At 40.8% G+C, this 26,432-nt stretch overlaps 1 protein-coding gene across 1 annotated transcript; it reads right to left on the reverse strand.

Moving 5' to 3' along the window:
* Nucleotides 1–3,538: 3,538 nt before the first annotated feature.
* On the reverse strand, nt 3,539–25,641 carry blmh (bleomycin hydrolase). The gene is made up of 13 exons (XM_085479362.1): nt 25,467–25,641; nt 24,954–25,118; nt 22,717–22,914; nt 19,220–19,329; nt 18,399–18,540; nt 18,059–18,147; nt 17,850–17,942; nt 11,020–11,175; nt 10,755–10,913; nt 10,593–10,660; nt 9,718–9,835; nt 9,366–9,432; nt 3,539–3,845 (listed from the first exon to the last, which is right to left on the reverse strand). Exons 2-13 carry the CDS (start codon nt 24,961–24,963, stop codon nt 3,697–3,699), a joined length of 1,359 nt encoding a protein of 452 aa, XP_085335488.1. The 5' UTR covers nt 24,964–25,118; nt 25,467–25,641; the 3' UTR covers nt 3,539–3,696.
* Nucleotides 25,642–26,432: the final 791 nt, after the last annotated feature.

Here is a 26,432-nt window from a genome sequence, read left to right on the forward strand (position 1 = left end):
TGTACAGATTTCAAAAACTACTCAGATGTTGCCATAATTCACATCTGACTTAATGGTGGTGTGTGTGTGTGTGTGTGTGTGTGTGTGTGTGTGTGTGTGTGTGTGTGTTGGGTGGGGGTCAAGTCAACCTGCAGGCATCTGGCAGAAATGACTGAGACAGATGGAAGAAAACTGAGGGGGGTAAGTAGAAGTGAAATAGTTATAAAGAAATATAATCTGCAGGTGAAGGCCAGAAAAATGGAGTGCCAGACACAGGACAGGGCGGGGGGCAAGGGGTGGGTGGAATAAAACTATTAGAAGTGAAAATAAATTAAAGAAATGTAAACTGATCGGTGGGAGGATGTAGGAGTAACAGTTCACGCTTAACCTTTGTGTGAATATTTCAAGGATTGTTATTCTTCTGCTCATTTGTCTCCAGTGAGCAGTGCAGTGTGACAGGGAAAAATGCAGAAGTGGCAACAGCTAGAGTTATTGACCCTGCAGCAAAAATAAAAGGCTTCATCCGAACCAGACATGCATCACAGTAAATACACTCATGTACCAGTTACGCACCTTCAGTCAGTCTGTGTTCTCCATCCCAGCAGTTTTTCCTTGGACCCGTTGTTCAAACAGTTTGGTTTATCAGTGATCTAGATTAGGAAATCCTACATTGTGCAATCTAAGACTAGCTAATGTGTCTTACTTATCTGCAGTTTGGGGGTTTTTTTCATCCTGGATGAAATCACCCTGATCCAGATGCAAACTTTTCACAATTACCACATCCCAATTACCAGTTTTCTAAATAAGACATTATCGCCCAGTGTCTGAGAACTGCAGATATAGAGTAATATCCAGCATGCCTCTGCATTGGAACTTCAAGAACTAAATACAAGTAAATATACATTCTGGATCATAGAAAGTGTTTGGTATCTTATAAAAAACAAGAAAAACATGTTAAATGTTATTTTGAAGCTCTGATTTTAGGAGCCCGATATTCAGTAAGGTTTGGATTGCTATAGATCTTCCCTTCTCCTCACAAAGTGTATAAAGCTCCTTAGAGCCTGGTGTTTTTCTACAGTGCCACTTAAACGGTGACTCAAATCAGTGTAAATTACACATTTGTTTTACTACATCTCCTTCAGGAAGTGCACTCTGAATTCAGTTTTCTGCTTGGATGAGGATAACCATCACGCTAACAGTATGATGCAGATGTTAACAAAAACTGCTTTGCATAATGAAATTCATTTCAGAATCTTCTCTTTCAAAAACACCCAAAAGAGTCTTTCAGGAACCAGGAGGGTATTGATGTTGATTTGTTTTTTAGCTTTAGCCACACTGCTGAGGATGACAAGTAGTAACCCCTGTGACACACCAACTGCTGGGAGGTCAGAGGTCCTCCTTACCTTGACAGGAGTGTTTTAAAGCAGGAAGAGCAGAGAGCACAGAGGAAGTGGCTGGATTTTTATGTGGATCTTTAACCCAAGTATCCTGTGTGGGAATAAGTATACATTTTGCTAACTTAGCTTTTTTACTTTTACATGTATATGCAGTCAGGGTGGATACAGACAGAAGGTATGATAGGAAATCATTATTACACATTCACAGTCACAGCTGGGTCCATATTTATTTGGATGCAGACATTTTTGGTTGTTTCAGCTGTTAACTACCACATACTCAAGTTTGTATTTATGCTCTTTATGTAACTAAGTCACTGAGCTTCAGTTTGAAGCTACTCATGTAAAATTGAAGGTAAGTTTTTGAAAGGACAGCTCTTTAATATATTTCAGCCTCCTTTAAAGCGACCAAAGGCAGTCAGACAATCAACTCAAAAGCTATTTTTTGGACTGGGACTGGCTATTCTTTTGTCATTTCTTATTAAATTAAATGTAGTACAAAGTCTAGAGTTGATTTCCAGTGTGGCATTTAAAAGCCGATTCTGTAAACCCACAACATGTGGTCAACGTGGAAGTGAAACACACCACCCTTAGGCTGCAAAAAGCAAAACAAGATAGCAGGAACAAATCCACCATTTTTTAAAGGATAAACTACACTGGTGAATTGGATATATATGTATAAACAAATAAGGAGGTTTGGCCATAAAGGGTAGATTTTATGAGAGCAGGTACAGATGGTTCAGCACAAAGTGCAAATCAACTATCAGCCTCAAGAAGAAAAAGGGCACAACAGGCATTGCAACAAAAGGAAACAAACCTGCAGAAAAGGTGTGGAACAGCACTGTTTTGACACATAGAACTAAGCTCAACCAGCACCAGCTTGGCGGAGAGGGAAAAAAAAGGAAAAGAAAGGAGGCGGCTAAAGATCAGCAAAAGTGCTTTTTGTGCAAAACAAAAAAAGGAGAAAATCCCCAACAAAAAAACAAACAAACCCCAAACTGCAGACAGCTAGTGATGTGCGATACTGCAAATCTTCCTATCATTCAGCTGGCAAGTAAACACAGGACCAGACACAGACGCTATTAACTTATAAAAGCAGGTTATTTGGGAGAGGACGGCGTTTCATGATTTATGAGATGACTAATCATCAATGTAGCTATTGTGCACCTTTTAATGACTCCTGGATAACTGGGATTTTTATTTTCCACTATAATTAGTTAACACAACAAAATGCAGCTTTCAAATTTAATTGCATTTTTGAAGAGACCTGGAACGTAAATGCACCTCTAAAGCACTTTGTGTTGACTTTGTTTAAATGTGCTGTAGGCTATAAATAAAATAGACGTGACAGTCAATACAAAACATTTCAGACATTTTTCACAGTGCATGTTTGGAGGTACGTTTCTTCATTCCTACAATTAATTTATTTAACACAAATCAGTGGGCTACATCTTGAACTTAGAAACAAAGCATGGTTCCTATTGTCTGTCCTGCTTGTATTGTCGTCAATACCAATACTGGTGTTGACGTTGATCTACCCACCTCTACAGATGGCTGCAGCAAAGCCCTGGTGAAGCATGGCAAAGGAGGACACCTGCTCTTTTGGTAGGTCCGTGGGTTTTTCTTCCGGCAAAGGATTTTCCAAGTGTTGCAAATTAACATTTTTGGTTATCAGTTAATTCTCTGTCCCTTAAAAAAAAAAAAAAAAAAAAAAAAAAAAAGGAATTTCACATCGAGTTGGCTGTACTTCTCAAAGGGTTAATACAACATTTTTGTTCAGTCTCTCAAACTTCAACTGCATCTGAAAACTGCGTCGCTGTCCAAAAAAAATCTGGACTGCTGTTTGCTATTCAGGGGCTGGTTTACACTGTGCTGATTGCAGGGACGGGAGGTTATGATATGATTGCGTTACTAGTGTGTTACTTCCAGCACTTAACTATGAACTGCTGTTTTGTCCTGGTGAAACACATGCACACAAAAATGGAATACATAAACTTCAATTAAAAACATTCAAACAACTTAACGGCCATGTACAATATTTGTCAGCAGCTAATCAACTAATTAAGTCCAGAGCTGAGATTGCAGATACATGCAGTGTGTAAGCAACAGAATAAACCTCCAGCAGTCTGAGAAAGAAAGAAAAAATAGACAAAAGACAAAGGCAGTCTGGTAAAAAAGAAAACAAAATCTTTATTATTTTTTCTAGAAGTACAGGCCGTTTTAGAAGGAGGTGTTGGGGAAATGTTGGAGAGGTAAAAGCAGCTGAGGAATAGGGCGGAGTCAAATTGACCAGAGGGTGGGGCTAAAACCTAGATTTCTCTAGCTATGCCAGGGATCCCATCGGGTCCCAGGCAGGAAGTACGATGGGATCCTGTTGCATCACTTCCAGGACATCATCGGTCAGGAACCTCTTGTCTACCACCACCTCGTAAACATACTCAGAGAACCAGTCATCCGTCATTATCAGGTAACCTACAGACACAGAGGGAGACAAGAAGACATCAGGTCAGCTGCTTGGATTCTCCTTGTGATTCAAGTACTCAGCAGAAGACTGACTCTTTTCAATAAATTACCAAAACAAGGAACAAATGTCCGTCAGGTTCTGGTCAAGAATTAGATCAATATAATAGGTAAAGTTAAACCCTAGACCTAAACAATTTTCACATAGAAAAAGGCTTTAACTGTTTAAAATGGCAAAATTGTCTGTGAAACCAGACAACGAGAGTCACAGCACCCAAACTTCAGGTTTGAAATTCACTAGAAGGTTTGCATATTTTGTGGTAGAAACAGGTGTCTGAAAAGCAACAAACAAACAAACAAACAAACAAAAACCCACACACATAATGTATTTTAGAAAACCAAAGTATCTCAACACAAGCATGAAAACACATCTCAGGACTGATTTTGATCACTGGCATGAATCCCGTCTAGGTTTTTAAATACAGAAGTGAGGCCTATCGATTTTGGTCATCGTTATTAAGATGCTATGCAATTCTTTAGAATCAGTTTTCTTTGAAATCTAGATTTTTATGCTTTAAAAAAAACAAAGATGTACAACTGCTTCCCATTATTGTCTATCGTCTCTTATACATTTGATGATGAGATCATTTCCACAGTTAAATTAACAATTTTGCCGTCCAGAATCTTCAGTCCTTCTGAGTCCAGTCCCATGTTGAAACATTTATCTTTCAGTATATCGATTTAATAGAAAATGAAGAATTCGGCCAAAACACAAACAATGAAAAATGTTTTTTTCCATAAAGGAATATCATAAAAATAATAGGCCAACTCGTGCGTGGTAGAATGTTCCTTCAGCTCTTGTGTTTAGCACCAAAGGCGCTGGCTGAACACATCAGAAAGCTTTACAATGGCACGTTCATCCAGCTCCCAACATCTGTCAATAGCAGCAGCAGCTACACCCAGACCGAGCTGGATAAGAAGCCTACTCTCTCATTGAAATGGAAAACTTGCATGATAATGGAAATTGTTTAGCAGAACTCAGGAAATGAGGCCAGTTAGCATTATTTATCAACATCTCTTGTGCCAATATCACAATCTGATATAGACTTTAAAAAGATTTTTATGAATATGGGAACACACCAAATGTTTTAGTATAAAGTAGCTGCTGTAAAATTCTTCAAATACTAGCTTTTTCGGGGGTCCACTTATTTCCAAATAATTCTCACAGGTAGACAGCACTACACAGACTCATACAAAGCTTATTTTATTAATCTAGCGATAATGCGGTTATGCTTCTTTCATTGCAAGGGGAGGAGTAGAGAGGAAGAAGAATTCAACAGAATGGTCCAGCACACTTTGTTGATGCATGCATGTTTGAAATCCTGCTAAGCGCTCTTTAGTTTTAAACTATTGTTCAACAGGCAAAAGAGCTTTTTGCAGACACGAAGGACCCCCGCCCGTTATAGTTCACACTATCCCACCCTTCAGTACGGCATGCATTCTGCACTTTAGCTATCAGCTCTGCATGCACACCCTGATAAAACCAAACAATGTCTGCTTCCCTCTCCCTGTGTCCCTGTGTGCAGCCGTACAAGGTCAACATGAATGAGTTCAGATTCCTGTGAGTTTACCTTGAGCTTACACTGAAAGGATGCTGGAATAACCTGATCACTTTCTGGATGAGAATCTAGCCCCATACTGAAACGATTAATTAAAATCAAAGATGTCTGTGTGCGTCTTCCGCATAAATAAAAGAGGCTAGAAGCTCGGTGAAACCAGAGCAGCTCAGACCTAGCGCTGAACTGGCCCATATGGGAAGCTGGATTAGAACTGGAAACACTGAACTCAAAGTTCATTTACTTTTCTTTCCCCCCCCTTCCTCATACCACCTTTTTGCTCCAGCTCTTCCTTTTTTCCTTCCCCCCCACCCTTTCTCGTGTGTTCGGAATTGAGCATCCCTCCAACTGTCAAGTTGACTTATCAAAGACGTCAGGGTAACCGCAAGAACGTGCACAGTTCAAAACAATGTATCGGGGTGGCGTGTGTGCTGTGTATCCGTGTTCTTCCAAGTACGCAAATCTCACATGGCATACTGCCTGGTTCTCACTGCAGTAACCATGTGTGTATTGATGTGAGCTTCCTGGAACCCGCGTGTTGGGTGGCATAGTGTGTGTGTGAATGTTGGGTGTTATTTGTTTTTTGGGATAGGCTGAGTGTCCTGTCTCAGACCAGATGGGTATAGTGTAAGCGAGCCACCTATTCAGCTATTCTGAAGTACGCAATCTGGTCCAGAGGATCTGTGATTTTAATCCATATTGCAAAAGAGAAAAGGTGATGTGACAATGATTTAGACATTTGAAAATAGCCATTTTTATCCCATTTTGCAAAATCTAACTACTGAAATAAACTGCAAAATGCCTAAAAGCATGACTAACACTATATACACCGTGTATTCGCTTTCATTTCATGGTTTATTTTTTAAAAACCAAACAAAACAGCTAGCCGTTTTCCTTATCAGCATGACTAATGCTGCATTTTGTCCTGCTAGCTGCCACATTTTTGAACATTTACAACTTTTTAACCTGACACAGTGGGTAAACACTTGTTACTTATTAGATTAATAATCATGTGAACGTCTGCCAATGACATTTACAACACTTAAAATAGCTGCTGTAGAAAAACCTACTTGAGGGTCACAAATGTACAGCCTTCTACACTCGACTTTCTGACCATCACGAGTTCACCACCTGAGTAATCACACTGCAGCTGTACCCATATTACTTGTAGCCATACAAGCCACGACGGCACAGCCTGCAATGACCGACCATTCAGAACTGTCATTTCTTCCAATGCATATTTCTATGGGTCGACTCAAAAGAGAGAAACTTTGGTGGTGAAATTGCAGAGCAGTGCACGAGTATAAATGTGTGCAGTGGAGTCAGCCACTTGTGTAGACTCAACAAGGTCATTTCAGCTTCTGTAGGTTTGCAGCATAAATTAATGATCAAGTGGAAAAGAATAAATGGATCAATGGATATTAAAATTATATTTATTTGTTTATTTATTTAAACACTTGGGCTCTTTCATAGTGTAAAAAGCAGTTTTATAAATTTAAAATGTTAGTTTCCTTTACAGGACGAAAGAGCAGATAACCGTTTGGGTGAAAATAACAAATCTACAGAATCCTTAAACCCATATTAAACTCTCAGCGATTGAGACAAAATATTACTCTTAAACGGTGTAAAAAGTTCGAGTTGTAAAGTGAGCAGAGTCATAACAACGTCTGTTTGAAGGATTAAAGATGGAGGAAACGGAAAGTTAAAACTCTCCTGAGAGATCCTTTTATGGTTAGAAGAAATATTAAAAGACTAAAGGGAGACATCAAGTCTTATAAATCTTACGAGCACTTTCTTTCTTGGCTTCCTTCTTTTGTTCACTATTCTTTAATTTCTTCAGTTCTTTGTCATTTTCCCCAAATTGCCTCCACATCTACTTCCCTTCTTTTCTCCCCTCAGCTTTTGTCAAACAAACATAGCCTCCAGATTACCCAGTGAACTCCACTTCTCAGACTTTTCTTTTCACAAGAAAAACTTTATTAATTTGGCTGTGGAGGGGCTGGGGGCCCTGGCCTCCCCTCATCTGCTGGTGTTTATGGAATAAGATATGCATGAAAAACACTTCATTTGACTGAGGGGTTTTCACATGTTTTCTCAACAGTCACTAAGGTTTGTGGGTTCAAGCAAATATTGAGAGTAAGTGTGCGTCTCGTTATGTGTACATCTTGTACTGTATGTCTGTGTGTGTGTGTCATGAGACGATCCACCACTGACCTTAAATACTCTCCCATCATTTGGAGTGGAAGCCTAAGCTCAGTAACAGGGCGGTAAGGCAGAGAAGATCAGAGGAAGATTAGGAAAATAAATAAATAAAATAGTGGGCATAGCAACAGTCATCTGGGGCAGTGGTGTGGAGGACCTGTTGTGTTGGGAGGGCTGTTGCATAAAGGAAGCCAAACCTACTTAATGACAGACACCCTACAGTTTTCCATGACTGACTCAGGTTATCAAAATTAAATCTAATATGTGGTTTAAAAATAAAACAAAAAACAACTAGACCACTAAAAAAATAAACCGTGGTTCAAAAGTTGAAATTCTTTGTACGCTTCTGGTGTGTTAGACAATCAAAAGGTCTCCATGTCAACAGCTGAGGACCAAAACACACTTTGAAACATTTCAGACCTTAGAGAGACGCATAGAAGCTATTTTTAACGTTTACCTTTAGCTCTAATAACTTTATAAAGCACATTAAAATGTGCTTTATAATCACATGTGCTGGTATGGATATTTCATCCCATTTCCAATTGGATGCCTAACTGCTGGGCCTGTATTCAGCACTGTTGCCTCACAGCAAGAAAGTCCTGAGTTCAATTCCACCACTAGGCCAGCGTCTTTCTGTGTGGAGTTTGCATGTTCTCCCCATGTTTTGCATGGGCACTCTGGCTTCCTCACACAGTGCAAAGACATGCAGTTAGTGGCGTTATGTTAACTGGTAACTAAATTGGCCCACGGAGACTTTCTAACGCATTTTAGTCATGTGCTAGTGTGGATGCGGGCCGTTTTCAAATCTGTCCGGGCTACTGTGGACGTAGTCTGTGTCTATCTGGTATCCCTGCAACAGACTGGCAACCTGTCCAGGGTGTACCCTGCCTCTCACCCTACGACAGCTGGGATAGGTCACAGCCCCCCTAAGACTAATGGACATTAGTTATACATGGCACTGTATATTAAAATGCATTAAAATTATGCTGGTGTTTGGAGATTTATGTAAAAAAAAAAAATTATCTGACAGATAAGTCAGCCTGCTGGATGTTTGAGCATAGTAAGTCTGTCCAAGGAGACTGTTCTCCACATTTGGCGAGTCAAATTCTGTATTATATGCGTTACTTAATATTAGTAGATACTGAGACAATAATGAGAAATTTCCTATGTTTGGGAAATTACTATTTTTGATAGCTGTGCCTGAGAAGCACACATACAGTCAAGCTAGCTTTAGCTGATAGTTTGGCCCCTAAATATTCAGCGCTGACCAACATAGGGCCTGACATTCCTGACTCGAGTCCAAAGAGAAAGATTAAACTGTTGCCTGTGAGCTGTGTTGCTTTATCTAACATTCCTTATTTCCTCTGCTATAACCTGCCCTGCAGAAGTGCAGATATTTGCACACAATTATGAGACAGAAGCCAATAGCAGAAATTCCTTTTTTGAATAAGCATGCATAATCTGTGTCAAACTTAAGATCTGTAAATTTCATAACTCTTATTATTTTTATTTTTTTTTAAATAAAGGCCCCCTGCGTTTCTGTTGTGGTGAAGAGGAACATAACCAATTACAAGTTCAAGACCCTGTTTTTAATTTAAGGAACACAAACAGGAAGATGACAGTTTAATCACCCGACCAGAGGCTGACATCTGACAATCAGCGTCACATCAAAGAAATCAGGCTTCTGCTCTGCAGCAAGAGGGTTTCGTGTTACCTTTGTTGCCACGGTCGTCACCCCAGGAGTTTTCCACCCTCCACTTTTCATAGCCTTCTTTTCCATCCTGAGAGACAGAAGGAGAACAAGAGACAATGGGAGATAACAGTGAGACAAGAGGAAAGAAAGTGTCCTGACAGCTGGGGTTACTTAAAAAGGGGGGAATTGACAGCACTACAAAAAAAACTGCAGCGGATTAAAGCAGCGTAAACACACGGCAAGACTTTCATACAATAAACCTTGGGAAATTCTGAGTGTGTGTGTTCTCGCTGGACAGTTTGTATAAGTACTGCATGTACACACGAGTGTACAAACAGTCACATACCTGTACTGCATGATTGTGTGAGTGTACCTTGTCTGTGACAGCGGTGAGAATCATTGCATGGGTCATGAGAGAGTCGCCATATATCAGTCTCTCTGCCTTTGAAAGGTTCTTCACTGAAACCCCAAACACAAGCTCATGGTTGAACCTGTATGAAATGCACAAAATCATGTGATAACTCCAGCTCCTCTACACACTTATGACAAGAAATGGTTTACTGCATTTGTGATTTGTCATGTTTTAACAATAATAAAATCTGTTTCTGACAGGAACAGTGGGAAGAGATGTAATGACCATAAAAAGCCACAAAACACGCTGCCTTCATAAGCTGGGATTTTGCAGCTAAAAAGGCAGCCCGCTGTTTCATTTCCACTTTGAGCATGTCTGTCTAGAAATGAGGCCACATTAAGCCTCAGCCTCATTCCAGTTATAATGTACTGTTACAAGAAGAGATCTGTGTGAAAGATGAGCTTCAGTGGAGATGAAACCAGACATTCGGCACCATGCTGGTTTGGTTCAGCGGGCAAATTTAAGCCTGGCGCCAGGAACTCAGACACAGATGCTGCTGCTGCTGCACCTGAAGGGCAAAGATGGGCACTTTTCCTGCGTGGGGAGACGGACACCTCAAAAAGGCAGATGTTGTCTGGTCCAGTCAAATGAAGATGTGGCACAGATAAAAATAGTTCCCTTTGTTGTTAAGGCTTTTTAAAGATACCTTTACCACAGTCAAGTGAACAAAACAGATTTTCCCGCTGTTCCTCTAATCCTTAAGTGTAAGAGAAGGGAGAAAAATCCAGTTTCTTTGTTTGGTATGCCAAAGTTTATCTTAAGATAAATCCCTACTTCAACACTTGTTGGAGATTTGTTCATATACTGTACACTGGACATCCTTCAGTTATACTCACACATTCATGTCATTAATGCCCAGCTTGCTGTGGAAATGTTTCCCAACGTCACAACCGAACCACACAGCCTAAGATGGGTGGAAAGAAAAAAAAAAACCAAAACAATAATCACAGTTGTGCACACATCTGTGCCTGGAGTTGTGCCCACTTGTGCCAACGTACCTCTCCATCCTTTATGGACTCAGCTGCAGCTTTTTTCAGTAGCTGGATGGGCTGGTTGTTGTACAGAGTGCTGCGACCACCAACCATGTTACCCAAGAACTCGACACTGTACAGCTTTCCATAAGGATTCTGGGGTCGAGGGTCATTTACAAGGCAGACCTGGGGATAGAGGAAATAACCACACAAGATCAGAGTTTCTACAGCTACACAAAGACCACAGAAATCTACAGGCTCTCCATCTGTGGTGTCCAAGGGGGTCACTTACTTTGTCCTGAATGTTGTATAGGGGTTTCACATGCTTCCTGTAGAACTCCTGAGGAGTGAGCGGTCCCATGCGATTGAAGTTCTTATCCTTGTCCCTGTACTCCCAACAGATGGTCTCAGGAGGGCTGCCTAGACAAACACTGGCCACTCGGAAAACCTGCACAGCACAAAGACAGTTTAGATAAAGGTTTGGCTTTAAAGTCTATTTAGCATTTGTAGACAGTTTAAAGCAAACATGGCACATTTCAGCAAACTCTACATTTTAATAAGGCAAGCAGAGATTCCTACCAATTCACCTCAACTACAGAGACGGAGGGAGCCACCGCTTTCACTTGGGCCTGTATATTCAATATTCCTAATTTGCAAACATCTGTTGTCCATCCCTGCATACCCTTGATGAGTACCAAGACCTCTTCCAATTATCCCTGCATTTTCCCACTGCTGCGCTTCCATTCTTTTCCATTTGCAGCACACACACCCCTTTGCCCTTCCGCCATGTGCGTCTTCCTTCAGTGCAGAAGTTCAGAGTGAGTTCTTGTGGGCTAAATCAGGTTGTTTGGACTGGGCCGTCTGTCAATCTGGCCCTCCTAACCCCTGATATAGCTATCTCTGGAATTTCCCCCTTAAGCTTTTCAATACTCCCATCCTCTGTTCTTTTCCCAAGACTGAGCACATACTTTTCCTATGAAATATGATTAATACGGGACTGAGAAATTAATCATTGTATCGAGACCATTATTCGCCGCAGATAAAAAGAGGGCCACTAGACAGTGACACATTGCCTTGGCAATGTATCGCTTCAGTGTGTGTGTTAAAGGACTAAAGGAAACCTAGCTTCTGTGGCAGCGCTTTCCTGACCTTTACACACATTTTAAATATCCCATTATATAAAGTAGAATGTAGGAGCCCCACTCCAGAAATGGTCACATAGTGGAAAAAAGGCATAAATTCAGGCCAGTCTTAAACAAACAAACCAATCCCCTCTTTGTTACAGAAATGTGTAAAGTCACAAAAATACAGACGCACACAAAAATACACACTTGCGCTGAGTCAACAAAAGCATCTGCTTAAGCTCCCCACACCTCCGAACTACCCAATTCAGCCACTTTATTTAGACTGCTCTGTGGGCAGGAGGACATACCAGGGTGTCCATCCACTCGCTAGGTCTTAAAAAACACCCGTCGGGCTCTACTCCCTTTTCCTCCGGTTCCTGCATTTAATCTCTCCTGACAAATTGAAACATTTCCACTTGCTTTACAGTTTTCTTCTTTCTGATGCCCTGACACATACAGCAAGTGTCGCCCTTAACACCAGCCTTGTACATTCTCATCGGACCTGGCAATGTAAGTAAAGCGACTGTGAGGAGAGGAGACCTTAGTCAAGAGAATAAACAGCGACAATGACATGAGAACAGGATCAATATAGAAACACCTGCTGCCTCAGTGACTGACATGCATGAGTGATGGGGAAAGAGGGACAGGTGGGGGGGATACAGAATAGCAAGTTTGCAAAATATTGGGCTCTCTCTTTCACATCTCAATGTAATGTGTCTGATTTGATAATGTCAGAGTAGGTTTGAAATTAATTTCCACAACTCCAAGTTGCAAGCTTTTTCTAATTTGACTCTCAGAAACCACTTCAGTGAGTTAAACTGTCTAAAGATTTGTAAATTCCTATTTTGAGACAGTTTACAATGATCCGAGCCAAAGCCCCTCGATTCTTTCCTAAACCCAACATGCGTTGTTCATAAAAATCTGCAGGGCTCCATCCGTGTTTAGATTCTAACTTCAACAGCCATGTCATTCATATCTTAATATTCTAAACATCTGAACTGTTAACAGGTTTCAGGAACCAGCTGTTGTAAGTGATTATGATGGAGTTTGTCAACATGCGGCTTTCTTTTCAGCTCAGTCTGTAGCGGAAGACCCACCTCAGGTCTGTCTCCATTCTGTGACATAGTGAGTTTGCATGTCTTGGTACAAACAATGAGCCGAATGCACGCTATTGGGGCTAACCCTGGCTAATGCTTGATAGCATCTGCGCTCCAGTGTTGAAGACACTGGCCCGAGTTGGCTCGAATTAGTAAAACGTACACAAAAGCTGAAAGAAGTGATTAAAAAGCAATTTACACATTTAATATCATTGCAGTTTAAGAATAATTCACAAAAGTTGGTACAAAAACCACAAAAAATTAATTTAGCCGTCAATACTTCCACATTTGTAACATGCTATAGCAACAGATTTAACTTGCAATCCTTGTTTCTGCTTTAAAAACAAACTGAGCGGTTTCTGTCATATCAGGCCTGCTTTCAGAACAAAATGAATGAGTGTGCATCAGAAATTAGTGAGAGTGATCAGCTTTACTGGTGCTAATCCGTATCCCTATTCTAATGGTCATTGAATAGAAACCATGTCTTTATGGATATACATTTACATCCAAGTGTCAAATCTCTTCGTTAACAATACAGAGGAGGGCGTCAAAAGTCATCTTTATGGAGTAAAGGGTTAAAACATACATTTGATGGTTGAAAATGTTCTTGGATTGGCACAATTTGCCGAATTGAGGAAAACCATGCACCTCGTTGTTACTCTGACATAAATTTATAACCATTGTCTAGAAGCTGGACTTGTGAGTGTAAGCAAATGACACCATGCAAACAGTTTGGATAAAAATGAGTGAGGTTTTGATTAAACTTCCATGTTTTGTAAACATGCAACACATGTGGGCATTGTTAAATTCCTGCAATTGTGCATGAAAAAAAAAAATTCAAGAAATGTGGGTGGACAACTCTAAAGTGACTATTCTGAGGCTGCAACGACTGCAGCCGGTAACAAAGACATATGTAGGAACCCACCCACATCGAACAACAAATCAACTGAGCCAACAGCCTGCAGCGCAGGGTGTGTGAGCTGTGGTAAGAGGGTTCCTCTGCGAGTTGATGGCTGTCTCGTAAATTAGACTTGTCTTAAGAATCTCTCTCTGTATTCAGAGCCAAGAGCAGAGCCGCACATGGTGTTTCTGATTCCATGACGCAATGGAGCATGGAAAGGGTACGGTGGTGGCGTGAGGAATACCATCTGTGTATGTTTCATGTGTGTGAAGTGCTGCATGTGCATGTATAGTTTCCAGTGATTGTGCCTTTGTACTGTCTACTTGTCCACACAAGTGACAGAAGAGAAACCCCGATGCACATCTGAGAGAGCATGAAAGAAGAAGGCTGCCTCAACAACGCATGTATGGACACAGGAATCCTAGCAGCAATAACGACAAACTGTCAGCGCACAGTGGTGATTTGAACGCCGTTTCTGCAGGTGCATTATGAAGTGGGTTAAGGCTCTTTTGCCAAGGTTCTTAAATAAATGTTATGTGGTTTGAGTCAATGTGCCTGAGCAGTGTTAACACGCACACACAAGACTTGATTCTTCACACGCAAAGAGATTCATTCAAATCAAGCACACCCCAGGTACAGTAAGTGGAAGCAGAAGCAGCGACCCAGGGTTTCTGTCACGGGACTGTGTGTGGGGCTTGGTGATGAAGACCAGGGCACAAGCGCAGCTGCCACGTTTGGCGGGTGGACAGCATCACTTCCACATGCACCCAAGTAGGACTGGCACTTTAATCCTGAGAAACACGTGTGCACACATGGATGTAAATCCACATGAACATGCAGCAGTAACACTGTGTTTTCAGACAGAAGTCTGGAGGTACACAGGGTTCTTGTGTCCACAAACACTGTTTTGGTTCTAAACGAGATGAAATAAACAGTGAATTTTTAATCTTAAACACAGGTTTCTTAAAGCCTGCCTGTCCTGCATGAACTTGGGCTCACTATTGGCTTGGATGGTGGTATTGTGAACTGGCTGCAAAGCCTCTGGTAAAATGTCTGTCATCGAAGGTTTGACATCTTGATCCTAATTTACAGAGTTACTATTTAGGAATGTTGTTAAAGCTACAGCAACATGGGGATGAGGCCAATCCCAGCTGTCACGAGGCAGAGGCAGGGTAGACCCTTGACAGGGTGCCAATCTGTCCCAGGGCTAATGGTGAATGGACTGTAGGACAAGCCAGAGTACTCTGAGAGAACCCATGGACAACATGCCCTCATACCTACATACAGAAAGGCCTCAGCCAGGTGGCGGATACGAACCCAGGACCTTCTTTCTGCGAGTGCTAACCCATGTGCTGACCCAATGACGTTAAAAGTTATTAGTTGACTAATCGTTTAAACATAATCAATGAACTGGACACGTGGATGGATGGATAGATATAAGAATCATTATACAATTTCGTCTGATAAGCAATAAATAAATAAAAAGACACCTCAACACTTCAAGTAAACCATCCAAACAAATGTCTGTTATGATGGTGAAAGCAAAACTCATTACTAATCTCAGCAAACCATGGAGAAGACTTATGATCAAATACAGAAACTATGGTATAACCCCATTCACAGAATAAAAGTTTAAAGAAATTTAACATTTATTCCCTTATTGCATTTGCTGGGAGCATCCCATTATGAACTGCGATCAGAATAATTTGGTTCCATTTTGTAAAAAATAAATAAAAAGAAATGAGTGCGGTGCCTCACAAAACAAAACACTTCCAGGTGTACATACAAACATGCTGACAAACCTCTGTCCTCCCACCCGGTCCTCCATCTTTACTCTTGCACAGCATGTGTTGGTGGATGTACATGTCTTTGTGTTGATGGCTGGGCATCCACCGAGCGACTGTTTAAACAAGCAAACAGCCAGCAGCACAAAACGACCTAACAGCTGACAACAAAAGCTGCTTAACCGGACCCAATTGTCTCAACGGAAGCTTGACTGATTGATCGATTGACCCACCCACATACACAAGAGCCGTGAATAAAGCTTCACACCTACATAGTGCAACTTGCCCAGTGTTCAGAAAGCACACACGCAAGCACACTGTGTACCACATGTAGTCCCCCTTAAACACGTGTTATGCTCATGACGTGTTGCATGTGTTTGTTTACATGTGCCTGCACACCTTTTATTGTATTGTCTCTTTGAGGTAAACCAGCATCACTGTCCAGCATTAGACGTCGGACTGTTCCATAAACAAGATCACTATCAGCAACTTTGTCACATGAGAGGTAGTGTGCAGGTGAATGGACACAAACACAAAATGTAGGTCAAAACACTGTCTGCACATTAGAGAGAGAAAAAAAAAAAAAAAAAAAAAAAAAAAGGCCCAAGATGCATTTACTGCCTTTACAAAAAGTCAAACGTGAATGAGCACTGTAAGAAAAACAAAAGTCATCATGCATCGGCAGACAAATGCCAACATTTGTCTGGTTCTATTTAAAGGAAACCTTTCCTTAATCATTTATAAACAAGATGTTGTCAGTGTTATGAGCCTGGAGCCAACAGAAATGCATTTGTTTTTGTTTACTTTTTTTAAACATACAGCAGCGGTCCCCAACCTTTTTGGCGCCACGGACCGGTTTATGCCCGACAATATTTTCACGAACCGGCCTTTAAAGTGTCGCGGATAAATACAACAAAATAAAATTAGTAAAATTAGAAGATTTATTCATAACACACGTGAAAAGACCCAGGAAAACCGAGTTAACGATAAAAACGATAACAAAATAACGCTGAAAACCGATTAAAAACCATACATTTCACACCTGAGCCTCAACTCTCGCGGCCCGGTACCAAACGACTCACGGACCGGTACCGGTCCGAGGCCCGGGGGTTGGGGACCGCTGACAGAGTATTGTGTTCTCCCTTTACCTTGTCTGCAAATGCATGTCTCTGCAACGTGCACTGATGTTTAACTATAGCGCTGGGATATTATAAATGCATTTCTATAAAACCAATTATTTATCATTGGAATTTAAAAATCTCAAATTCTCTTATTGGACTTGGGAAATTTTGATACCTACATACTAGATGTCACAAACTGGAACTATTGCTTTGTAATAAATTAAAAGTTGCTGACAACTTCATATAGAAATTGAACACATCACCAGGTAATGTTTAATCTAACAATAATTGTTCATAGACACACTGAATACATATAGCCTGCTCTGAGCATCTCAGTTATGTATTATTTGACAGCTCCCTCTTCTGGTAAAAGTGGAACAATGTTACAAGAGCTGCACATTTTCCATTCGCTTTCGACACTTCTGTGTCTCTGCAGGTCTTACTTCCCGTTTCTAAAACTACAACAGAACTACCAACTTCTGCTCTCTTTTACACCCTTCTGCTTTTATTTCCACTGCTGCAGCCATCAAATCTGTCCACCTGTCACAACTCTGATCAACTAAAGATGAGAACCCCCTCAAACCCATGTCTTTAAATCTGCTGATGAATGAAGCTTGATCAATTAATAAGAAGAAATAACACTGAGTGAAAAGAAAAAATTAGAGCTGTAGACTGGAACCGGAGCTTACACACAACTCGTCAGTAAAATGTACCTGAGAACTCACAATGGCTTTTCACACACTCTTCTATTGGTTAACCATTTGTATTTTTAATTTTTACCTGAAAAATTATTTTTGGAGGTATTGGGGTAGCTGAGAGGGTATATGACGCTGCCACCTAGCAAAGAGCCTGGGCATTCAGCCAGGTGAACTCAGCCCTTAGAGTTCCTGAATTTTTGGGAAGTAGCACACTTTGAGGAACGAAGGAACTTCTGAATAAACGTGGGACCTCTAGAGCAGTTGCCTGGCTCTAGAGGTCCCACGTTTATTCAGAAGTTCCTTCGTTCAAGCACAAACTGTGATCCTATAAAAGTTTGCAGTGCTCTGAGAAAAACACAAGCAAACAAAGAAACTGCACATGCGATTTCAGTCTCACCTCCTCTATCATGCTGTCCATAGCTTCAGACAGTTCGCCTTTACTGGCATCGCTGGCCACCATGTTCCTCAGTCTTAGGCAGTATTCTCTCAGCTGCAACACATCATGAGGTAAACAGTCAGGATGGGCTCATTGGCATTATGAGACTTCTAGCTGGACACATATGTGAGCTCCGTTTGCTTTGAACTGAAGGAAGTGTGCAAAAGTACCTTATGATTGAGGATGTCATTCATTCTGCGTGAGGCCTCTGAGCTGTGTGACTCTGGGAAGCATTTCTTTGGAATGACGCCATACTTCTCTGTAGACAGCACAACATTAAAAAAATTAATTAAATAATAAAAATAATATTATTTTTAAGACAATAACAGGCCAGGGATTTTAAATCCAATGAAGCTCACTTTCCAGTATGAAATTAACTGGGGATCACTATTCTAGTTAATTTTATATATTAAAATTAATATATTATTTTTAACCTATTCAATGTTAAGTTCATTGAACAGGTTATTCAATGAACTTAACATGAACCACTGTGCAATGATAAGAACTAACCAATGAGATTGACCAGCATGTCCCACTGCCCTCCATCATTTGTTGGATTGGAGAGAAGAAACTGGACCAGGCGTCCATCCACTGGCTCCTTCCTCTGTGCCGTCTCCACACAGGCTTGAAGGAAGTAGTAACAACGCTCGATCTGAGAGATAACAACAAAAACAGAGACTGTCAAAGTAGACAGTCGACCACATGAGACTTGAAACAAAACCAAAGAAGAAGAAAAAAAAAAAGGTACCAGAGAGGCATCGTTCAGCTATCATTAGACTTATTACATATTTAAAGAGCTACTGTCATCAACTGTAATTTGTTAAAATTAGTTTTCATTTAAGACTTTATTGAAATTAGTTAAAAATCTAATGCAATAGCTGATAACTTAAGGAGAGTTTTACTGTTTCTTTGTTTACTACTAATACCACAGTAGCTGAAGCTCCCATATCTGGCACCTGCCACAAAGAAGGGGTGTGTTTATGATGGGCCTGCTAAAAATACACACAGTTTAAAAGAGAGCGATGACGGCATTTAAAAAAAAAAAAAAATCAACAAGGAGTCACCGTGACGTTGGTCCGGGTGGAGCACTGACAACAACGCACAAAAGGGGGTTTTAGGTGGGACAATGACTGTATAGTAGAAAAGGTGCAGCATAATAACACCACACCAGTGGCACATGCATGCACACGCAGTGTCCCAACTCCAAAACAACAAAAACCATCCATTTACCAGAATGTTACATCACCGAAATGTACCAAAATAATAATAATAGTAAAGGAGTGAAAAAGCCCACAACCATAACCAATATGTGGTGTTACTGTGTGTCTTACCTTGTCCCAGAAAAATAGATAGGACTGACTAAACTCAAACTCTTCTATGTTAAACTTTTTCATGAAGGGCAGTCGCATGACGTTGAGGCACGAGAAGATCCAACATCTCCCTAGTGATTAAGAGAAAACAGATTTAGAAATATGCAGGTTAGTAAAGGCTTAATGCGCAAACAGCAATATAAAGCCATCCTTGTGCGCTTGTGATGATAACAAGTATCACAAAAACCCTGAAAGACTAGGATCGCTTGTTTAATTAGATCCCTTCCCTTCAATGAATAACAGGGCTGTAGTGGACCAGGATTTCTGCAGCTGAGACCGATTGGGTGGTTCATTAATTAATAATTGGGTGGAAATTTAAGGTTTTCAATTTGCTGAATGCTGAAATTAAAGGGCAGCAATGGCTGTCAACAGGGGCTGATACACGGCTTCATCCGTTTCTAAACAGCAGCCTTCTCTTTTAATGTGGCTTTAATTTCTTTCTTATTTAATCTATTTTTGAGGCAAGACTAACTTTGGTAGCCCACACCATCCCCACCAACACATGAGTCATTCCAGCTGGATCTCTCATGAAGGCTGTGAGGTGCTGAAATCCACATAGTAGAACAAGCCAACCCAAAGATGTGTCAGCTGACCCACCAGAGGTTAATGCCAAACTGTGCAAGTGAAACATGCTAAAAAGGGGAAAATAAGCTTGTTATTTCAGTGAGAAAAATATGTAAACACAATGCAAATTTTACATTTCATGCAAAAACTATAAATTATGACAGAAGCTCTGAAAGAGGGAGTGTGGCGTACTTTACATACATGCAGAGAAACCACAGCAATGATTAATATACAGTATATATTCCACATTACACACTCCCTCTGACAATATAAGGAAATAAAAAGTAATGCTGCTTCCAGTCCAGCTAAACGACAGGTCAAACCCTCTTCTTTCATCTGCCCCCTTTAGAGGTTGCCATAGAAAATCTGTTTTTTATCTGAGTAAATATCACAGATAATTGTGTCACAATACACTGATACCGTAAAGAATCAGCTGTAATGTTTTGACTATTACAGAATCACTGTGTAATCATAGCATTATTATTATCATCGGCTACGTATTACTGTCATATCTTGAGTTAAGACTGTGATTCCCACTCCTGGCAATAATTAATCAAATATCCAGCCATGTCTATTCATCGTTTGTCATGTACAACTGCAATCAAATTATATGTTAGGAAAAATAAAGTGTTATTTGCTTCAGAAATGACATCACTAACCGGTGTGCGCCAACTGTCAACGGTTTGAACTGTAAAATGTTGCTGTGAGGACAAATATACAACATTACTAAATTCAGTGTGTTAAGCAGTAGGGCTGGGCCATATTATACCGTTCACGGTAATACCGGTATAATGTTAGACAATGATAGGAAAATGAAATATCGCGATAGAATATAAGTAAAACGCGCATGCGCAATGCCTTTGTTTTCATACGCACATGGCCGATTGTTGAGTGAAACAGATGAACCAGAATTGGTTTGTAAAAATGGTACAACTTCAGTGATGTGGAACTGGTTTGGTGTTTGTCCGTCAGATACACGACAAAGCACCTTTTTTTTTTGCAGAACATGCAAGCGGCCGTCGTTATTGTCGTATTTGTCGGACTAAGATGCTCTTAAATCTGGGAGTAATCTGGGTCCTACACCCCCCCTCTTCAGGTCAAACGAACGCTGCACTGAGAGTTAAAAACTGTCTAAATTCTTTCATCTTTAATAAAACGATCAGCATTGCTGCTTTACCAGGTGTAACTATGAAGTTTAACTTCCAGGCATCCATGAAAACAAAAGTTATTACATTTAACGGAGTTAGAAGTTAGCAGCAAGCTAGCGGAAGTTAGCTCGCTAGTTTCGCTAGTTACCTAAGCATGATATAGCATGTTCTGACTGAGAGATTTCTGAAAAAAATCAAACGTACAGCTCTGCTATCACTTCCAACATAAATGAAGACAGGAAACTAAACAGCAGTGACGTTTGTAGGGTTACTGAAGTTGGGCTAGCTGGTATATAAGGATGTGCTACGTGATCGCTAGCGACACAGCTATGTTAGCATAACATAAACAGTGAAGCTGGAGGACGAACACTAACACTTTTCCACTTATAAAAGTTAACGTGAAGGTTCCTCATGGTTAGAGACAAATGTAATCGCATGGCAGGATGCTGTAAACGGACCAAACTTCAGTCAGGAGAACAACTGAGATAATCCATCCACAATACGAGGTTAGTCATTAATATACTGCAACAACATGGGAACAGAGCAGCTGCCAGAGAATTCAACATTAATGAATCAATGGTACAGAAGTGGAGGAAGCAAGAAGAATGAGTTTAATAAAGTTTGATTTATCTGACTGCTTTGTTTCGCTTAATGTGCCTTATAATCCCGTGCACCTTATGGTCCGAAAAATGCGTACTGCACACTGCAGTTTAATGTTGCAAAGCACCTCTTTTTAACTTCAGTGGATATTATACATGGTTATGCTCAGGATATGTCAGCCCATTTCTACTGGAAATGCCTTTTGGTTAAACTTTCAGCAAGGAATTTGCATTTGCACTGTTAAATTTTTATAAAGCTTTAATGTACATAAAAACCAGCTTCTTGTTTAAGTGAAAATAAATGGAAGGTTGTCTTTTTGCGCTAGTAATGTTGTGGAGTTGTATTTTGTCTCGCATCAATTATATCGTCAGTTATATCGTTATTGCAAATTTTCAAATATATATCGTGATAAATATTTTTGGCCATATCGCCCTGCTCTATTAAGCAGCTGTTTGGGTTGACTGACAGGTACAGAATAATACACCCAAATGCAAATGTAGAAATGATCCACGTCGTTCTTGATATTAAAAATAAACACATAAAACAAACTGTTTTAAGTTACTGCTAAATATTTTGCACATAGAAGTTTATTTATCACCATCAAACAAGGTGTAAACATTTTGAGCATCTATGACTGGCGGCGGATTCAAAGATGACAATGAAAACTAAAAATGGGAATGATTTCTAAATGAAACAGACAATAAGTGGCACCCCGACACATAAAGAAGAGCATAAAGCATCAGGCGGCCCCTGGCTGATCATTGACTAGTTTTGGATAAATGGCACATGGGTGGCACAGGGGTGCCGTAGTTAGCACCTCATAACTCCCGCCATTTTTTGCTATGAGGACGGGGTTCTTCAGCAAACACTCTAAAGCTTTCCAGGCTAATGAGTTCCTTAATGATATAAATCAAAACTGATTTCTGAACAACCCTAATTTCAAAAATCACTTTTGGCATCGACCTGGCACTGTGAAGGGCACGTGGCTGGAAACTTGAATCCTTTTGGGCGATGGCCAGTCCCCCCTGAAACATGGCATTTCAGGAACACCTTACCCAAGCCATTCAGCCCTGCTAATACAAACACTTTAAACATGCATCTTGTGCAGAGTACATGTGTATGCAACTGTATTACATCATGTCCTACCTGAGTTTTTCTGGTTGGTGATGGGCTTGCCCTCTGTGGGGATAGAGTGCTGGAAGATGTGCACAGTATCCTGTACAGTCTGCCGGTGAAGACAAACCTCCAACGGGTCGATGCAGGTTGACACATTCTGGGCCAGCAGATAACGCGGCTCAGACCGCATCCGCTTAACAAAGGTTGCTACCTTCTCTTGACTCAAACCTTTAGGAACAAGAAGTGGGAAACAGGGAGTGTGATGGGGAAGAGGAAAAAAATAGGAAGGGATGGAGAGGGAGGACAACTAAAGTTAGCACATTATAGGAAAGCTAATATGGCTAGACATTCAGACAGATTGTCTGCATCCAAAAGTGGAATTTCCTACCGCTCCAATTCCCATGACTCAACTGTGCGGTTTAAACATGCACACTTCCCACTTAAGAGCTATCTTTTGAGTACTCATGCACTCAGATGTCAGAAAGATGCCTCTAATACCAGATCGATAGTCATAAACTAAGACCATATGCTTTATTGAACATAACCGCCTGGTGCTTCACTTCTTTTTTCCACAGTCCACACAGAGGTTACATTGAAATCTATAAAAGGTACCCTATACGATTAAGATTAGCCCTCTGATAAAGAATAAAGAATATTCTGGGTACATGGAGAGGCAGTACCAGCAAAAGAGGACTAAAATGAAGAAAGCTTTGTAGTAGCACTACTACAAGTTGCCCCAGGGAGCTGAGGGCTGGTCAGAGCTGGCTGCTGGGATCACTCATCTGGCTCCATCTGTGAGAGGAATGCACTGGAAAGCCCGTCCAGTCCCACTGGATGTGGGTAAGAAGGGGTGTGCGTGTGCACACATACAGAATCAAACTGGCACTAGTGTGTGTGTGTGTTTTATTCCGTCAAATAACAGCATAGAGCAATTAAACATTGAGAGGGACATTGCCTAGTCATGCATGCTGCCTCGAGTTCAAATCTCTTGCTCAGCTGCATTCTGTTATTTTCCATCAACACAAAGCTCAAATGCACTGACCATTGCAGATTAGGACAGTGTCAAATCTCATTAGCTGCTGCGTTATCAAAAAAAGAAAAATGGGAGAAAAAAAAATGTAGAAGCCAGCCTAAGGCAAAGAGTATTCTGGGAGTGCGGCCTCAGTCATGTGTCAGCGCAACACGGTTTTCCTTAAGCCACAACAGCTAAAAGTTATGACACTGATCAGTATGGATAGATGAGGAGGACATGTGTCAAAGGGTCAGCATGTAATAGTAAAAGCCAGCATCTTATTTAAATAGATATCTGATAGGAGTGTGTGCACCTGTGTGTGAAGAAACGGGAAAGACTCAGCCCAAACAAAGTTAGTTGGCCAGGCTTTTAGCCAACAACTGAGTGCATGAATGGTGAGGACAGAGATCAGGGTGGCTTTCTATGGAAAGGGGCCAAGCACAGGCAGCCAGGGTGACTTGCAAATTTACACACCAGTGCTCTTACAGCTGGCTTTACATTAGCCAAGCACTTTATTATCACTGCTCCATAGAGCTGGAATACAGACTTTTAAAAAAAGGAAACAGGCTTAGGAGGTGGTCATTGTTGCTGTCAGCTTCACAATAAAAAAAAAAAAGACAATATTGAAATTCTTAATGTTTTTAATTTGTTTAATTTCAACGTATTTTTTATTGTTAAATGTTGCTGTGTAAATCAGGGCAGCTGGCTAACACAGACATTAGGTTCAAGTTCAAAAGTCAACCTTTGCCCATGAGCATAAAAAGAGTTGTAAAACAAAGTAGGGAGTATTCCTCGGCTGATTGGGGTGGTTATTGAGATCTACTGAAAAATAAATGAAACTATTCTCTTTTCTGGTAAAAAGCAGGGTTCCCCAAACAGAACTCTCACTTCCATGAATGGCCACGACTTTAAAGAGTCACTGTGGCATTTCCAAGACGAGCTAGCTACTCTCTGGCTAATAAATCCCGTTCCTGGAAAGAGTTCCTGACGCCTGAGCAGAGGAGCAAGATTAATGTATTTAAGATTGTGATGTTGGCACCGTGCTGACAACCCCATAACCCGTCGGGGGGTGAACTGTCAACCTAGCTCACAGAGGGATGGACGGCATAAAGTCGTGCTAGCAGGCTGGCATGCTAACGCAGTGAATGCTAACGGGTTAGCTCGGTCAGCTGTCATTCTCCTGCAACCAAATGCAAGCTCCACTCATCCAGGCAGCCACAAACACTGAGAGGGGACACAGTGACATTCAACCTACCAGTTTCCATGTTGCCGAGAAGCTTGAGGAGCGTCAACTGTTGTCCAGGAAAGTCGCCGGCTCTTTGTTTATCTCACCGACAGTCTGTCAGTGTGACCACGGGGTGCGCTCGTTTATGGACTCCTGGCTAAGTCTTTGACGTGGCGGCTGGGCGGGGTTTGAAAACTGCAGACAACATTAGCTCATGAAGACGATTCACATACTTTATAAGGGCACAGTCCCTTTCCCTGCTCACATTTACATCTCTACTGCACGCATTTTACTCTTTATTTATTCAAGAATATAAAATCTAACTTAGTTTAGTGTAGTTCTACTCAAAATTTAGCTTAAAATTAAAAAGCTGTTATCTGTAACAAAGTAAGGAAATAAAACAAATATTTTTACACTGTTTTCCTAATTAGTCAACATTTCCTGCTAGTAGCTTACAAAGGAGTAATTGTTCAGTGTGAACACTTTTTGCCCATGTATGCAAATCATGTTACAGAGAAAGGGACAACATTAGATATACTCAACTTTAGCCAGCATTTTCAGCCTCTGTGGGTTTCTCAGCTAAATCGCATGAATAATAACCTCAGCTGTAAATGCAGGCAAAATTAAACTAAAGTAATAACGCTCACTACTGGCGTCTGTAGTTTTGGTTTTTTTTTTAGTTTCTTTCCAAAAGGAAGCATCCTTCTCACTTCCTCTGTATTTCCTGCACAGCACTGTGGAAGATAAGCAAGCGCTCCCAAAAGTTAAAACTGAAAGATTTACCGCATACGAAACGTCCGGTTTTCAAAATAAGATCACGTGCAGCACTTTTTTAGCGACACAAGCGTCACATAGGACTTAGCAGGAAATGGGGACTGTATGTGCTTTAATCGCTTACATGCGAGTATATTCCCTTCAAAGGTAACCAAAGCGTTTACTTTGAAGATTTGTTGTACGCTGAGAATGGGCTTGCAGTTGTACTCCGAGTGGAAAATCCCTACCTGCGCGTTAATAGTACAACAGAAACGTAATCGTAAAAAACTTTCCCCAGGCTATTTTCTGAAATAAAGAGAACACAAGCACTTTCGCCATAGTAACAGCGGTAAACTATGCAGCCAATGCAAGTGGGTCGTTCCTAATATTTGGTGCCACCTGTGAAGCCCACCCGTGACAGAATATAGTGTATTTGTGGAAAAGTTATTTCTGCAAGCTTGTCTTACACTATTAACCCCTTTCTATCATATACATCAATTATACGCTACCCAAACCGTTAATTTCTGTAAAATATTCAATGTTTTCTTTTTTAATTATTTATTTCTAGTAGGAGTAGTGCTTGTTTGGCTTCTGAAGTGGGAGATGCCAAAGTTTGAAAACCACCGAGCTAGTGAGCTATTCAGCTTCAGCTGTCAGAGATCTGTAAACTCCAAATAACCGCATAATCAGCCATCTATGCCTTAATCAAGGTCTCTGGACTAAAATGTTAATCAAGACCTGCACAGAAATGAGAAG

This window comes from Copadichromis virginalis, linkage group LG14, assembly GCF_057382275.1.
Source record: "Copadichromis virginalis isolate Kocher_CV1m ecotype Utaka linkage group LG14, C_Virginalis_male_GT1.1, whole genome shotgun sequence".
Taxonomy (NCBI): domain Eukaryota; kingdom Metazoa; phylum Chordata; class Actinopteri; order Cichliformes; family Cichlidae; genus Copadichromis; species Copadichromis virginalis.